General features: G+C 39.6%; 1 protein-coding gene across 1 annotated transcript; it reads left to right on the forward strand.

Annotated features, from left to right (window-relative positions):
• Positions 1-4,402: 4,402 nt before the first annotated feature.
• Positions 4,403-13,819, forward strand: OOSP4B (oocyte secreted protein family member 4B). Its single transcript, XM_031653611.1, has 4 exons — positions 4,403-4,793; positions 5,627-5,724; positions 10,814-10,959; positions 11,825-13,819. The coding sequence occupies exons 1-3, from the start codon at positions 4,563-4,565 to the stop codon at positions 10,923-10,925; spliced, it is 441 nt and encodes a 146-aa protein (XP_031509471.1). The 5' UTR covers positions 4,403-4,562; the 3' UTR covers positions 10,926-10,959; positions 11,825-13,819.
• The last annotated feature ends 2,115 nt before the right edge of the window (positions 13,820-15,934 follow it).

The following is a 15,934-nucleotide window of genomic DNA, read 5'->3' on the forward strand; positions in this document are numbered from 1 at the left end:
CAGATAGAATGAAAATTAGTGAGCAGCCAAATTTGGATGAGTTCTAATTGCTTCCTCTATATACTGAAGTTTGGGGAACAGTTGAGGCCCCCCCCCCCCCAGCTTTGTACTTAGCTGCATGAACTTGGGCAAGTTACTCTAAGTCTATGTAATTTTGGCTGCCAGGGAAAAATTACTAGGAATGTATCGTGCCTTAAAATAAGATGATGAGAGCGCCAGTGAAATGAAAACACTCAAATCTGTTTGGGTCAGTGCGCCAGAGTGATGTCAGCTGTGTCTAAGGTCAGTCTGAGAGGTTTGCCAAATAAAGCAGCCTATGGATTTCTCCTATATCTGTAACCATACACTAGTTCACTTCCGCCTTTACATTAGAATACTGGCTCTCAACGGGGGGTTTTGCCCCCCAGGGGACATTTGGCAACGTTTAGAGGGATTTTTGGCTGTCACAACAGCGTTTGCCACTGGTATCTAGTGGAAGGTGGTCAAGAATGCCACTACACATTCTGCAATGTAGAGCCAACAACAACAAAATCTCTTTGGTTATAGATCTCAATAGGGCTGAGTTGAGAAACGCAGCCTTGTGTTTTACTTCAGCTTAGAAGCACTTTAAGGCATGTATTTGTGAGACCCCTTTTCTAAGCAATACTAGTGCCAGACTTGAAACCAGCTGAAATCACTGCTACGTTTCATATAATCTTGATTTCTAATAACCGAAGCTAATGACCACCTCCTTGCAGGGGTCTCAGAGTGATTAAGATTTGTGGGAGGCTACCCAATATCAAATCTCAAACCTGTGATTACTTTTCTCATAATCAGACTTGGCTTCTCTGTTACACCTGAGTTTGTTTGATCTTTCTTTGAGATTTCAGTGCCTTAATGTCTTTTTTTGTTTTTTTGTTTTTGTTTTTTGTTTTTTTTTGGATGGGGGTCTAACTTCCTCTATTACCATTCCATGAGACCAAAATTAGGGTACATAGTTAAGGGTGGGATTGAGACATAAGTGTACTTTAGTCACATTAGACGAGTCTAGGGAAACTTAGGGAGTAAAACGAGTTAAAAACCTAGCACCTGTAGGATGGGTGTGGTGGCTCACACCTGTAATCCCAGCACTTTGGGAGGCCGAGGCAGGCAGATCACTTGAGGTCAGGAGTTCGAGACCAGCCTGACCAACATGGCAAAACCCCATCTCTACTAAACAAAAGAAATACAAAAATTAACTGGGCATGGTGGTGGGTACCTGTAATCCCAACTACTCAGGAGGCTGAGGCAGGAGAATCACTTGAACCCAGGAGGCAGAGGTTGCAGTGAGCCGAGATCATGCCGTTGCACTCAAGCCTGGGTGACAGAGCAAGACTCTCAGAAAAAACAAAAACAAAAAACTTAGCACCCGCAATCCCAGCACTTTGGGGGGCCTAGGCGAGAAGATTGCTTGAGCTCAGGAGTTCAAGACCAGTCTAGGCAACGTGGTGAAACCCCATCTCTACTTTTTACAAAAATTAGCCAGGTGTGGTGGTACATGTTCCAGCTACTCCAGAGGCTGAGGCAGAAGAGTCACTTGAACCCAGGAGGCAGAGGTTGCAGTGAGCTGAGATCTCACCCCTGCGCTCCAGCCTGGACGACAGAGGGAGACTCCATCTTTCAAAACAAAGCCTAACTCCTGCTCTGAGAGTACTACCAATGTATTTTTTGATGGCATTTTTGTAACCATGGTCTAGCCATAACGCTTGACACACACAAGGTCTTCCATCCTTGCACTGGAAAGCATTAGTTATATAAAAATTGAATGAATGGCTATGTGAAAGAAATCTGGCCTCTCATCTATCCTCTTCACATGTTTTTATCTGCTTTTATTATATTCAGTGGTCATGTTACAGCTCTGAATGTCGGTACCTCTTAGACCAGTTCTCAAACTTTGCATATGTAAGTCATCTTATTATTAAAATGCAAACTGAGTCAATAGGTTAGAGATGAGATCTGGAATTCATTATTTCTAATGAGTTCTCAGGCGATGTTGATGTTACCGATTTGTGGAAGAGACTTTGATTAGTAAGGCTTTAGACAAATTACTCACTGGCTAGCATTATTAATAGAGAATACAGAATCCTCTGTGAATAGAGAATAATTAACTGAAACCTGAGTCAGGCACTTAGTGTTGTTCTAATTCTCACTTTTTCATTGCTACCTCTCCTAAGACACAGATGGTCAGTGGATAAAGAAGACACTGTTTAGACTGCAGCAATGACTCAGTTGACCACTGATGGTCTAGATCACTGTCTGTCTTGGTATTAGGGCCAGGCACGTTATGTACCAGATTTAAGATTCTTCAAGTAATTTAATGGTTTGAGCATTTCATTTCTTATCTGGAAAATGAAGAGATTATCTGTCCTATCTCAGGTTTTCTTTGTTAGACTCAATAACAAGAACATAGGCCGGGTACCATGGCTCACACCTGTAATCCTAGCAGTTTGGGAGGCTGAGGTGGGTGGATCACCTGAGGTCAAGAGTTTGAGAAAAGCCTGGTCAACCTGGCAAAACCCCGTCTCTGCTAAAAATACAAAAATTAGCCGGGTGTGGTGGTGCATGCCTGTAATCCCAGCTACTCAGGAGGCTGAGACAGGAGAATCACTCGAACCCAGGACGTGGAGGTTGCAGTGAGCCAAGATCCTGCCACTGTACTCCAGCCCGGGCAGCAAAGCAAGACTCTATCTTAAAAAAAAAAAAAAAAAAAAAGTATGTGGTGACATTTGACCTAGGAATTGGTACATAAACAGCAGAACTTCTTACTTAATGTGGTGACAATAAATGTGGGAATCCCCATGGGAACAGGCTTGTGGTCTAACATATTAACCCCTCAATGACAGCCTGGCCCTGAAAACTTTGCTTTTTAAGATAAATATAGCCATCCTTGGGATACAAACACAAAATACATAGGCTACAGCTCCTTTCTTAGTCTGAATAAAAGGAGGGACTTGATAGTAATTACAATTCCCATTTTGACATGGACCAAGGACATTGTACCGTAGTCCTGCTGCTACGAGGTAAGTGGATTGCAGATTTTTATCATCCTCACCCTAAACTTCATTTCTGCAGCTGTCATCACTGTATTTACTATCAGTATCTATCAACTTTCTTAAGTGAATAACTTATGCTATTCATCTCTCTAGGAAAATGATTTCTCAAAATTCTAAATGCTGAGTTCCGTGTTGTACTTGTGTCTCTGTTCTTCTAGCTGTCCCAATAAGCATGTGTCAAGCTGGTAATCTCAGGTTGATAGGTCAAATAAGGCTCATTCTAGGCCAAACATTTTACGGAAGACAGAGCTCTGTAGATCCTTGGATACTGCCAACTGTCCTGAGATTAAAACCTGGGTCAATGTCTTATGTGGTTGGACTAGTCACTTATTCAATTAAAATTCATATTGAAGACTAAATACATGCCATATGTAGCTGGAGATAAAGAGATGAAGATGTGATTTTTTTTTTTTTTCCCCTAGGGGTGGGGAGAGCTAATGGTAAAATGTGAAATGTCCCTGTGTGCCTGGTATTGTAAAAATGTTCCTAGGGTATAGCCACAGCTTCTTCAGGTTAATATGAGAAGTTTGGACTGTGTAACCTAATCTTTTATATAGTATTAAATTCTGACCCAGGTTTAGTTTAATTGGTACTGAGGATGGATGGATGGAGATCTATCGCTATGGAAGGAATCAGTGGTGGTAGTGTCTTATATAAAGACCTTTACATTGTTTTTACCTTAATAAACATTAATTGAGCATTTAAGTTCTAGGCAGTGTTCCAAGATCTTTCATATGCCTTATTTCATTTAATCATCACGGAACCCTAAAAGGTAGGTAATAATGACTGCATTCACTCTAAATATGAATAAACGGTTGCAAAGAAATTAAATAACCAACTAACCTCTCTAAGGATTTTTGCAGCTGTGTAAAGTACAGAGTAGCACAGCAGCCACCGCCCTCAAATGGCTTTTGAGCACGTGAAGTGTGGCCAATCTGAATTGTGCTACAAATATAAAACACACATCAGTTCCAGAGAATTAGTATAAGAAATGTAATCTCAATTTTTGTTTCGTTATATATTAATGATCATATTTGGGATATATTAGCTTAGATGAAATTTAAACTATACCTGCTTTTTAAAATTTTAATTTTAATGTCTTTTTTTGAGATAGGGGTCTTACTCTGTTGCCCAGGCTGGAGTGCAGTGGTGCGGTCTCGACTCATTGCAGCCTCTGCCTCCTGGGTTCAAGTAATTCTCCCACCTCAGCCTCCCGAGTAGCTGGGATTACAGGGGTGCACCACCATGCCTGGCTAATTTTTGCAGTTTTAGTAGAGATGGGGTTTTACCATGTTGGCCAGGCTGGTCTCGAACTCCTGGCCTCAGGTGATCCACCCACCTTGGCCTCCCAAAATGCTGGGGTTACAGGCATGAGCCACCATGCCTGGCCTATACTTGCTTATTTTTGAACAGGGCTAATAGGAGACTGAATGCTACCCAAGTAGCTTGTGTTATATTCGTCTGTCAGCACTGACAGTGTAATGTCTTGAGATGAAGTATGCTATCATGTTACTTTTTGGATTTTTTTTTCTTTTTTTAGCAATAACTGCAACATGCTCTGATGATTGGTTGTTAGTCAGAATGAAAATAAGGCCCTTTGATAACAGCACAGAAGTTAGAATTGGCGACATACACCTGGGAGACAACTGTCCTGTAACAAGACTGTTGTCATTTAACTACGAGTTTTCTTATCCTGTCACTTCTTGTGGGATCAAGAAAATTGTAAGTGCCATGATGCTTTTCCCTAAAATATATTCTGAATTTTTTTTTCAGGGCTACATAGTATCAAAAGTTCCTTCCTAATTAAAATTTTCAAGCAGCTTCCTATCTCTTGCAGTGATCAATTGTTAGATAGGACCAGGTGCTTATCTATTTAATTAGGACATTTCAGATAAGGGGTTTTAAAAAGTTCATAACGGGCTGGGCGTGGTGGTTCACACCTGTAATCCCATCACTTTGGGAGGCTGAGGTGGGTGGATCACCTGAAGTCAGGTGAGACCAACCTGGTCGACATGGTGAAACCCAGTCTCTGCTAAAAATACCAAATTTAGCTGGGTGTGGTGGCCGGTACCTGTAATCGCAGCTACTTGGGAGACTGAGGCAGGAGAATTGCTTGAACCTGGGAGGCAGAGGTTGCAGTGAGTTGCACTCCAGCCTAGGTGACAAGAGCAAAACTACGTCTCAAAGTCATAAGGTACAGCCTGTGCCTTCTCAGTTTTACTACCTCCATCGGCTGTCAGCTTTTAATAGCTGGGAACATTGTGTATGAATACATGCAATTGGGGGACTATTTTGGAAACAGCACATATTCTTTAAAACAGACCGAGAGACAATTATTTTCTCCTATCCCCCATCTGGTATTAGAGATGGGGGCAAAGAGGTTGAAGGACCAGAAGAAAAACGAGAATAAAGTATTTCTCATGAGGTCTATTTTATTTCTGTTAAATTAATGTAAAATGCCATTTCCAGATTTTCCTAAAACAGATTCTATTAAGATCATTAAGCCACCAAAATAATTTAATGCCTTCTAGTATTAAAACTCTCAGTTGTTTCAGATGTTCCAAAGAAATGATGATGCCATATTATCAGAGATCAGTTACAGACCAAGGTCGCATACTACTTATGAATTTCCAGTGGTTTGCTTTGTGAAGAGGTATGTGTAGCTACTTCCCTTACACATTCTTCAATTTATTATTTGGTTGATAGATGTTTCTGTTAAGAATGCAGCTATCAAAATGCCCTAGAGGGATGTATATGGCACAATTACAATTTCTAAAGTTTCTCTCATTCTAAAGAAAATGTTCAAATATACAGATGAAATAATTTATATATAATACCTAGATTCTACCATTTTTCTAAACTTTGTTGCACATCCATTTCCCTGTCTATCGATTTTGATGCACTTCCAGTTGAAGACATGAGTACACTTTTTCCTAAGTACTTCAGCATGCATATCATGAATTAAGGATCAATAATTTATTTGAAGAAAAACTCACATGCAATTAATATATAAATGTTACAGAAGCAAATGCATTTGTCAACTGAGCTTTATGTTTAACATAAAACCCTACTGACACGCGTAACACTGGTTGTTGCAGAAAGTGGATCTTCCTAGTTGGTTCCTGCTGGCCACACCTCACTGTTCTTTTCTATAACTTTGTAGAAATAGAATTGCAGTATGTATGCTTTTGTGTCTAGCTTATTTAATTCAGCAGAATGTTTGAAACTCATTTATGTTGTATATTCCAGTAGCTTGTTTGCTTTATATTGCTGGGTGGTATATTTCATTAGATACATATTATTTCATATTATTTGATGAAGACTTGTGCTGTTTTCAGTCTCTGGCTATTATGAATAAATGTGCTATCACCATATGTTTGCATGTCTTTGGGTGTATGTGTTTCCTTTAAATACCTAAGAATAGGATTGCTTGATCATAGGGAGAGTATGTTTAGTTTTGTAAGAAATGATGAATATTTTCCCAAATAAGGTGTCCTTTTTGGCACTAATATGAGGAATGTATGAGAGTCCAGTGGTTTCACCCTCTGATGTCAGTTTTTTATTCTAACCATCTGAATAGGTGCATAGTAGTATTTAATTTGCATTTTCCGATAACTAATTAGTGCTCATTGGCCATTTGTATACTCTTGTGAGCCACGTCTTTTGTTCATTTTTACTCTGTCTTGTGTTGTAAGTGGTCTTATATCTTAAAGACCAGGACTTTGTCAGACGTGTTTTGCCCCAGGCCCCACATTGCGTATTCATTTTCTTGATGTGTTTTTTGATGAGCAGACATCTTTAATTTTGGAGTTTAACTTATAGACTCTTCCTTCTAGTTACTGCTTTCTGTTCTGTCTTAAAATTCTTTGCTTACTGCCAAGTCTTATTTTCTTCCAGAAGTTTTATGGTTTTGAATATGTTTGGGTTTAGAATCCATCTGAACTTAATTTTTGCATGTAGTGTAAGGAAGGTCAAGTTTCTTCCCTCTCCATAGGGACATCCCGTTGATACAGTACCATTAACTGAAATGAAATTTCCTTTCATTCTTGAATTGCTCTGACTCTTTTGTTATATCAATGACCTTATAAGTTTGGATTTCTCTGAGCTCTTATTTATGTCTTAATGATCTATTTGATCTTTAGCTACTTAAGTTCATGCTATCTTGACTACTTAGTTCATTTGCAACTTAGCAATGCCATTTTCAGCTGTTCAGGATGATTTCAAACAAATTCTCACTATATCCTTATACTTCTTGAAGGGTGGAAAAAGTCAGACAAAATTAAGGCACCCTGCAAGGAATGACTTGAAATCAGCTTTTAAAAGGAATCTCTGTTCTTCAAACTTCACCAGTCATCTCTAAACCTTTGCTGTCTAACATAGTAACCAGTAGCCACTGGTAACATTACATTTAAATTAACTAAAATTAAAACAACAAAAAATTGAGTTGCACGAGCTATTTGAGCTATTTTTTTGAGTGCTCATGTGGCTAGTGGTAACGTTTGCACAGTGTGGACTTAGAATTTTCTGTAATAAAGATTTACTAATGGACAGTGTTGCTACATCAGAATAAACACAATTGTTAACCAGACAGTAGCTAAATATCATAAACATTCATGTTGATCTTGAAGTGATTCTAACCTTTATTTTTAATTTTCTAAATTTTAACTCTTATTTTAGATCCAGGGAGTACATATAAAGGTTTGTTACGTAAGCACATTACATGATTCTGAGGTTTGAGGTAGAATTGACCGTGCTATCCGGGTGCTGGGCATAGTCCCCGATAAGTAATTTTCTCATTTTCCCTACTCCCACCCCCACATTCCTGTTCTTCACTGTCAGGGAAGGAAAGATTTAACAGTGGGAATGAACACTACAACTCCTAAAGTAGGATGGTGACTGGTTGAGATGATAGCTAAAGGTGGTGGGATCTAACTGCTTTTTAGCCTTGGAATGGGGGGTTTCCCTCTCTTGCCTGGCTAAGATTCTGGTGGTAGTCTTTGGCTTTTTAAAGAACATGCTTCCCTGACCACGAGGAGTTTTTACAAATTGGTATGAGTCCCCCATACTCCCTGGAACAGGGGTAGAAAATGTACCTCTGTTGTACCCTCTTTTAATCTGAGAAGGTATGTTTGTTCTTCCAGCCCCCAATATCTTTTCAACCTCTCGGGCTATAATATTAGCTGCTATACTGTTATAGGCACCTCATATCCTCTTCTTCTTCATTGATCTAGAGGTTAGCACCTGACTTGGACAATGCCAATTAGTTTATCAAACAGCCTTTGTAAACTTGTCAGCCTCTGAGCAGGTAAAGGTTATGATATATATCATATATACACATATTTGTATATAGGATGATATATATCCTATATACAATGATATATATACACATATTTGTATATAGGATGATATATGATGTACATGATATATATGTATATATATCTATACATATATGTGTATATATACATATATGTGTATATGTATATGGCATATATATACAGCTGTATACATATGCAGCTGATATATGATATATATACATATATACATATATGAGATATATATGTGTTTATATATGATCCCAGCACTTTGGGAGGCCAAGGCAGGCAGATCACTTGAGGCCAGGAGTTCGAAACCAGCCTAACCAATGTGGTGAAACTCTGTTTCTACTAAAAATAGAAAAATTAGCTGGGCATGGTGGCACATGCCCATAATCCCAGTTGCTCGGGAGGCTGAGGCAGGAGAATCACTTGAACCTGGGAGGTAGAGGTTGCAGTGAGCTGAGATAGCGCAACTGCACTCCAGCCTGGGTGACAGAGTGAGATTGTCTTTAAAAAAAAAAAAAAAAAAAGCCATTAGTCTCCTCCTTTTGGATCAAGGAAAGAAGTGGTACTTATGGCAATGGAGTCAAGGCAACGAACATGTAAATGTGGTGATAAGTTACATGTCATTTAAACTCCGCCTTCTGATTCTTGAGATCTAGATGCCTTTTTGCAGCTGATATCATCGTATTCACCTTTTAATTAATTATTGGATAGTCTAAACTTGCAGAAAGTAGTTTTGTAGTCACTGTTTTGTTTGTTTGTTTGTTTGTTTTGAGACAGAGTCTCACTCTTGTCCAGGCTGGAGAGCAGTGGCGTGATCTCAGATCACTGCAACCTCTGCTTCCTGGGTTCAAGCCATTCTCCTGCCTCAGCCTCCCCTGCCTCAGCCTCTCAAGTAGCTGGGATTACAGGCATGCATCACCATGCCAGACTAATTTTTATATTTTTAATAGAGATGAGGTATCATCATGTTGGCCAGGCTGGTCTCGAACTCCTGACCTCAGGTGATCTGCCTGCCTTGCTTCCCAAAGTGCTGGGATTACAGGCATGAGCCACTGCACCTGGTGTGTAATCACTGCTTTTATGCAATGTAAATTTTTCCTCGATGCTTGACAGCATCTTGAAGGTCATTTTCTGGTTATTAGACTGGTGAAGCCTAGTGGAATACAACTTAATACTAGAATTTCATACTTAACTTAGTTTTCTTCCTTCCCTTCTTTCCAGTTCCAGCTATGCTGGGGTTTGAGGTTTTGGAGTAGATTCTTAAATGTGATCTTTTTGTGGTTTTGAAATCTGTTCTCTTCCCCTACCTTTCCTGTGTTTGCTGGGATAGGGTAATGGTATTAAGACATGAAAAGAGAAAATGTCTCTTTGCTGAAATGGTTGTAGGGGTCTTTTGGCCAACACTGAGCATAGGTGCCTTCTCAGTGGTGGGTCCAAATGCTGGTCTTCCTCACTTAACGACTTTTTGAATGGGTCTATCATGAACATCAGATTTGATCCTTGGATTTCTCACCCGGTGCTGATTGTCTTAAGGGGAATCTTGGCAATATAGTTCAATCCCATCTGCTATCTATATAGGCATCCACTAAGCTCTCAAAAAAATGGTTTCAATAGCAGATTATAAAAGTAAAGGCTATTATGCCTTATCTATTTGCAGTCCATTTTTCTCCCAGATCAAATAGGCCAGGACATATTAGCCCTTCTAAATTCAACAAGAGATATAGAAAATTTGAATGAGATTTTAGCCTTCCTTTACACATGCACTCTGAATCTGAATCATTCTCCTGCAACTACATACATGCTGGCTTTGGGAGACGAGCAAACTACATTCCTTTTTCTTATATGCAGGGAAGAAAAGACCAGCAGTGGAAATAAACACTGCAACTTCTAAGATAGGATGGGGAAGGGTTGAGATGGTAGTTAAAGGTGGTGAAATCTGTTTTTTAACCTTGGAATGGGGTGTGTCTATGTCTCTATTTCCTGCCTAAGATTTTGGTGGTAGAATCTTTTTGCATACATATGGGTCTCTGTTTTCAATTTATAATCTTGGGATGTGTGTGTGGCCTGGCTTGGTTGAGCCATAGTCCATTCAGCATAGAGAGAACGTTTGTCACATCTAACAATCATTTTGCTTTTCAAAACTTTTATTGACCCCAGAGCCTCAAAGTCAAGTCTAGGATCAATTCTGGGTCAATAAGTAACATCCTATTCAAGATTCTGTTACAATTTAGATTTATTGAGCTATTTTATTTATTGAGCTAGTTTTAGATTTATTGAGCTATTTTACCTTTCCTCCACAAGTCAGTTATTTTGGGTTATCACTTATAACGAACCTATCTAATATATATTTTTCCCACAAAAAAATCTGTACAGCTATCAATCCTGTGCTTTTCTTTTTTTTTTTGTTTGCTCTGCATTTAGGCTTAAATTTCCATCTGCGATGCATTTTGGAATGAGTGGGTTTGATGCCAACACCTTGAAAGAAATCCCTCAAAAATCAAAAACAAGAGTCAACAGCTCCCACACAAAGTAAAACATGGGCACCTAATTTTAAAAGTGTTAATAAGGTGAGAATATTAAGGTTGTTTATTTTATAGTTAACCACTATTTGTTAAATATAACTTCGAGGAAGGCAATAATGTAAATTCCTATTTGAATACTGCATGCTGAAATTGCTCTGGTTTTAATGTGAACCCTGTAGAATTAGGTATCATCGTCTGTACTTGGATACAGTTATAAATTTCTTGTTACACATAAACATGAATAGGTTCCATACTGGTCAGTTTCCTTACCTGTTCTCTCAGGTACTAAATTGTTCATTTTCAATATAGTCTGTGACAAAATGAAATTGTTGTCATAGGAGGCCCGTACCAGATCTCTAATTTCATACTAATATTTGCAGAAAAACATGTCTGTATACATATATGTGTATAAAATAAGTAGGCAGATAGATAAACTAGACTTAAATTCAGAGGAAGTCGCTACATCTAATTAGCACTTTTCCTAAGATTAATACCTGTAGAAGACACTCTTCTTAGGATTTTTCTACTGAGCTTATTTTAAAAGGAGGCCAGAAAACTTGTGCATATTGACAATAGCCTTGAAGCTGACATTTCATGAAGAAATAAGCTTTGTTCTGGAGATCTGAAAACCACTAAAATCAAAGTTGAAATGTATAATATAATTACTTGATAGTTTCGGAAAGGCAGTGATCTAGCCAACACATAGATGCTAATCCCTTCTAATAGCATAATATCTAATGGTTATATTTGATATAGTTGGGTAATTCCATAGATTACATTTCAGGGTAGAAATGTGATTTTTTTTCACATTACTTCTAATTGAGCACCCATGAGTCCTCTGAACATGTTTTCTTTTTAGGTAAGGTTATATTTAAGCAGCTCTTAACTGCTTTTTCCCCCCATTCTACAGGAGCGACTGTCCAAGAAGTCACTGCATCAATAATGCCTGTGTGATAACACCTTCTCCTCCCCAAAGCACCGCAGCAAGTGGTACCTACTTGCTGAGAACCAGTTTCATCAATACTGTTGATGTGTCTGTACAAAGATGAGTAGCAATATCTGTTACCAGTTTCACTACATTTTGGAGTTTGGGATAACATATCTATACCATGATATTTACATCGTTTAATGAGTTAGTTTTATGAAATTGCCATTCTAACTCTGAAATCACATTCATACGTAATAAAACTTGCCTATACCCACTGCGTACTTTTCTGAATTAACATTCAGCATTTTTATGATTTAGTTGCTCACTTTAGTTTTACCCATTATGCTTAGCAACTACGTCTCAGTGAAAGAGATTTAAATCTCCCCCTTTTATAATGCACTCAAAAGGAGGATTTTCCCATCAGTCCTTCATCTTTGGCTTTCTATACTGCTTTTTTGTTTTCTGTTTCCTGGTAATGTCTCATGAGGAAACATTGTAAACTTATATTTGACATTGTGCATTTCTTTCCTATTACCTTGATAAAGCAAGACTCTAGAAGAAAATAAGATTCCAATTGCTTTTTGGCCTAATTCTGAAAGTGTTGAAACCATATAGGGTCACAACTACACCATCACACTACCCTTCCCACCATTAGTGCTTCGGTGGAGATTTTCTTAGTGAACAAGATCACCTGCTCTGCCTTCTGAGGCTCCTGAACTGATTGGCAAAATGTCGAGCAGGGAGATCCAGCTATGAATCCCAAGTAAGAATTCCCATTGCATGGAGGGTGGCAAAGATAACACTGCCAACCACCAGGAGTGGGAGCTCACGTAACTAGGCCCACTGAATCTTGGAGTTGCCAAGGAAGACTCAGCACACACAAGGCACTGGTTGGAACCAGTGTCTTTTGTGTTGGGAAAGAAGAAAAGGTGCAGCAAGGAGAAAAGATGAAGCGAAATCAGCATTTGTTGTGTGTACTAGTCTCCCACGTAGGTCCCTCCTGATAGCCAATGCAAAGTGGGGGATGCATGCACCCCTCTGGAGCTGTAGGCAAAGACCCTCTTACCTTACCACAGGGGGGTAGGTATACCTCTACCTATACCAGCCAAGTGCCATATGACACCCACACCTTAAGCAATACAGGGAATGTGCCTTGTGTGCCCAGAGCAGGGAAATGATTCCTTCTAATAAACAACTTGGAACCAAGTGACAACTTGGCTCCCAGTTTCCATATAGCACAGTGTCCCAGGCCTAGTGAAATCCCTCAGAGGGATGGCAGGTTCCACAATAGCTGCTTTTCCCAACACAAAAGTGCTTACAACTCAGATTATGCTGATCACAGTTTGGATCCCAGGTGGAAAGATGTCTAATTTAAATTGCCTAGTATATCTCTGGAAGTGAACTCTTGTGCCTTTGGGTAGTATACTGTGCAAGAGTACAGGTGCCAGACTCATTCCAGGGAGCCTGAACCAGAAAGTACCACCTACATGAGCAGGGATGCATGCACACAAACGATCTTTACTCAAAGCAAGGTCAGTCTTCTTCCATAGGGAAAACTGGTAGTCTGGGTAGAACATGCTTATGGCTAGATTTCTTGCTCCTGGGAGGGAGGAAAACTCATGGACACAAGAAAATGTGAAAAAGGTCTCTCTCCACCTCTTTAGATAAAATTTATTTTTGCTAGATATGAAAGTACCTCTCTTTCCCCTCTAGAAATGGGGATTTTTGTTCCAAGAGAATACAAAGACATCTAAATTTGAGTCATCTAGAACTGCTGAATAACTTAGCTGAGCTGCTGGGCTTGGTTGACTAACAGGTACCTAACTATGTCAATTTCCTGACCTTCAATCCTTCCCAAGACAGCTGAAGCCGGAAAAGAGCCAGGATCTTGGCAGGGCGCGGTGGCTCAAGCCTGTAATCCCAGCACTTTGGGAGGCCGAGACGGGCGGATCACGAGGTCAGGAGATCGAGACCATCCTGGCTAACACAGTGAAACCCCGTCTCTACTAAAAATACAAAAAAAAAACTTAGCCGGGCGAGGTGGCAGGCGCCTGTAGTCCCTGCTACTGGGGAGGCTGAGGCAGGAGAATGGCGTAAGCCCGGGAGGCGGAGCTTGCAGTGAGTTGAGATCCGGCCACTGCACTCCAGCCTGGGTGACAGAGCGAGACTCCGTCTCAAAAAAAAAAAAAAAAAAAAGAGCCAGGATCTGTTGAAGGGACTGAATACTTTTGTTTTTGAAATGAAAATGACAGTACACTTTTGTCATCTTGAATATATGTGATTCTTTTACTATTTTTATTTCTTTCCACCTTGAGTAAAATTAAAGATGCCGCATGACTTGGCCTGACCTTTCTCTTTTGTTTTTGAGATGGAGTCTCGCTCTGTCACCCAGGCTGGGATTCAATGGGCACAATCTTGACTCACTGTAACCTCCGCCTCCTGGGTTCAGATGATTCTTCTACTTCAGCCTCCTGAGTAGCTGGGATTACAGGCACCCACGATCATGCCCGGCTAATTTTTGTATTTTTGTAGAGATGGGGTTTCACCATGTTGGCCAGGCTGGTCTTGAACTCCTGACCTCAGGTGATCCACCTGCCTCGGCCTCCCAAAGTACTGGGATTACAGCAGTGAGCCACCATGTCTGGCCACTTGGCCTAATCTTTCATTTCAATAAACCCTAGTAGATTTTTGACTACTCCTGGAAATATAAATCCTAGTTAAATGATATTTTTGGGCTCTTATAAAAAAGTTAAAAAAATTCTGATGCTTGCCAGGTTGCAGAGAAAAGGGAACAATTACATACTGCTGGTGGGAATGTAAATTCGCTCAGTCATTGTGGAAAGCAGGGTGGCAATTCCTCCAAGAACTTAGAGCTGTCATTCAACCCAGAAATCCCATTATTGGTTATACACCCAAAGGAATATGTCATTCTACCATAAAGACACGTGTTTGTCCCAGCACTATTCACAATAGTAAAACCATGGAATCACCCTAAATACCCATCAATGGTAGACTGGGCACAGATAATATGGTACATAGACACCATGGAATTCTATACAGCCATAGAAAAGAATGAGACATGTCCTTTGCAACAACATGAATGGGGCTGGAGGCCATAATCTTATGTGAAGTAATGCAGGAACAAAAAACCTAATACTGCATATTCTCACTTATAAGTAGGAGCCAAACCTTGAGTACATGTGGACACAAATAAGGGAACAACAGACACCAGAGCCTACTTGAGAGATGGAGGGTGGGAGGGGGGAGAGGGTAGAAAACCACCCATCAGTTACTATGCTAATTACCTGGGTGACTAATCTGTACACCAAGCCCCGTGACACGCAATTTACCTATATAACAAACCTGTCCATGTACCCCTGAACCTAAGATTTAACAAGAGCCATCTGCTGCCCTCATTGCAATAGGAGCCATGCATTTATTTAACAATCACTACAGTAATGAGGCAGGTAACTCATTAACTCAACCTGAAAAGTCTCAGTGGTGAATTCAATTGACCAAAATCTCTACATGTTAGAATGAGGTTTTGATCCAGATGCTTTTGGTTTTAGACCTTAATTTTTGACATTTAATGTCTGATGCTTAGAAAAAATCTTAAGTTTTTAAAATTAACTTTTAATGTAAGTATTCACTAATTCCAAGCATAATGATTTCAGGAATATACAGTGTATCAAAGGGAGATACGATGGATAATTCTTATTTTTGATAAGGATTTGTACAGCTGTGAAGCTGAAGAAACAATGTCTGTGGGTTAAAGAATCTTATTAATTTCCTGGAGGCATAGCAGCAAGAGGCTGACCAGTCCGAAAGTTGGTGAAAATTGTTTTTGACTTGAAAGGTTAGAGTCAAGGGTCAAGAGAAGTGGTATAATTGACAATATATTTTGCAGGATATTAAAACATACAAATGGTTTGGACATAGAGTGTGAGAAACGCACTGGAATCAAGCATTTCTCCTGTGATTGGGGGCTATAAGTGGGTGACTTGTGGTGCTACTTAGATGGGAAAGATTTCTTTGGGTGTCAACACTTAATGTTTGTACAGGCTTAAAAATTGAGCATCTTTCAAGCTTAGC

Source organism: Papio anubis, chromosome 12 (genome assembly GCF_008728515.1).
Source record: "Papio anubis isolate 15944 chromosome 12, Panubis1.0, whole genome shotgun sequence".
Lineage (NCBI taxonomy): Eukaryota > Metazoa > Chordata > Mammalia > Primates > Cercopithecidae > Papio > Papio anubis.

What these genes read in the sequence shown, in the direction of transcription:
- OOSP4B (XM_031653611.1), top strand. Translation starts at nt 4,563, where the DNA reads ATGAAGTATGCTATCATGTTACTTTTTGGATTTTTTTTTCTTTTTTTA. An exon ending in CTTGTGGGATCAAGAAAATT is followed by an intron (nt 4,794 to 5,626) that starts GTAAGTGCCATG and finishes CAGTTGTTTCAG; the next exon opens with ATGTTCCAAAGAAATGATGA. An exon ending in GTGGTTTGCTTTGTGAAGAG is followed by an intron (nt 5,725 to 10,813) that starts GTATGTGTAGCT and finishes CTCTGCATTTAG; the next exon opens with GCTTAAATTTCCATCTGCGA.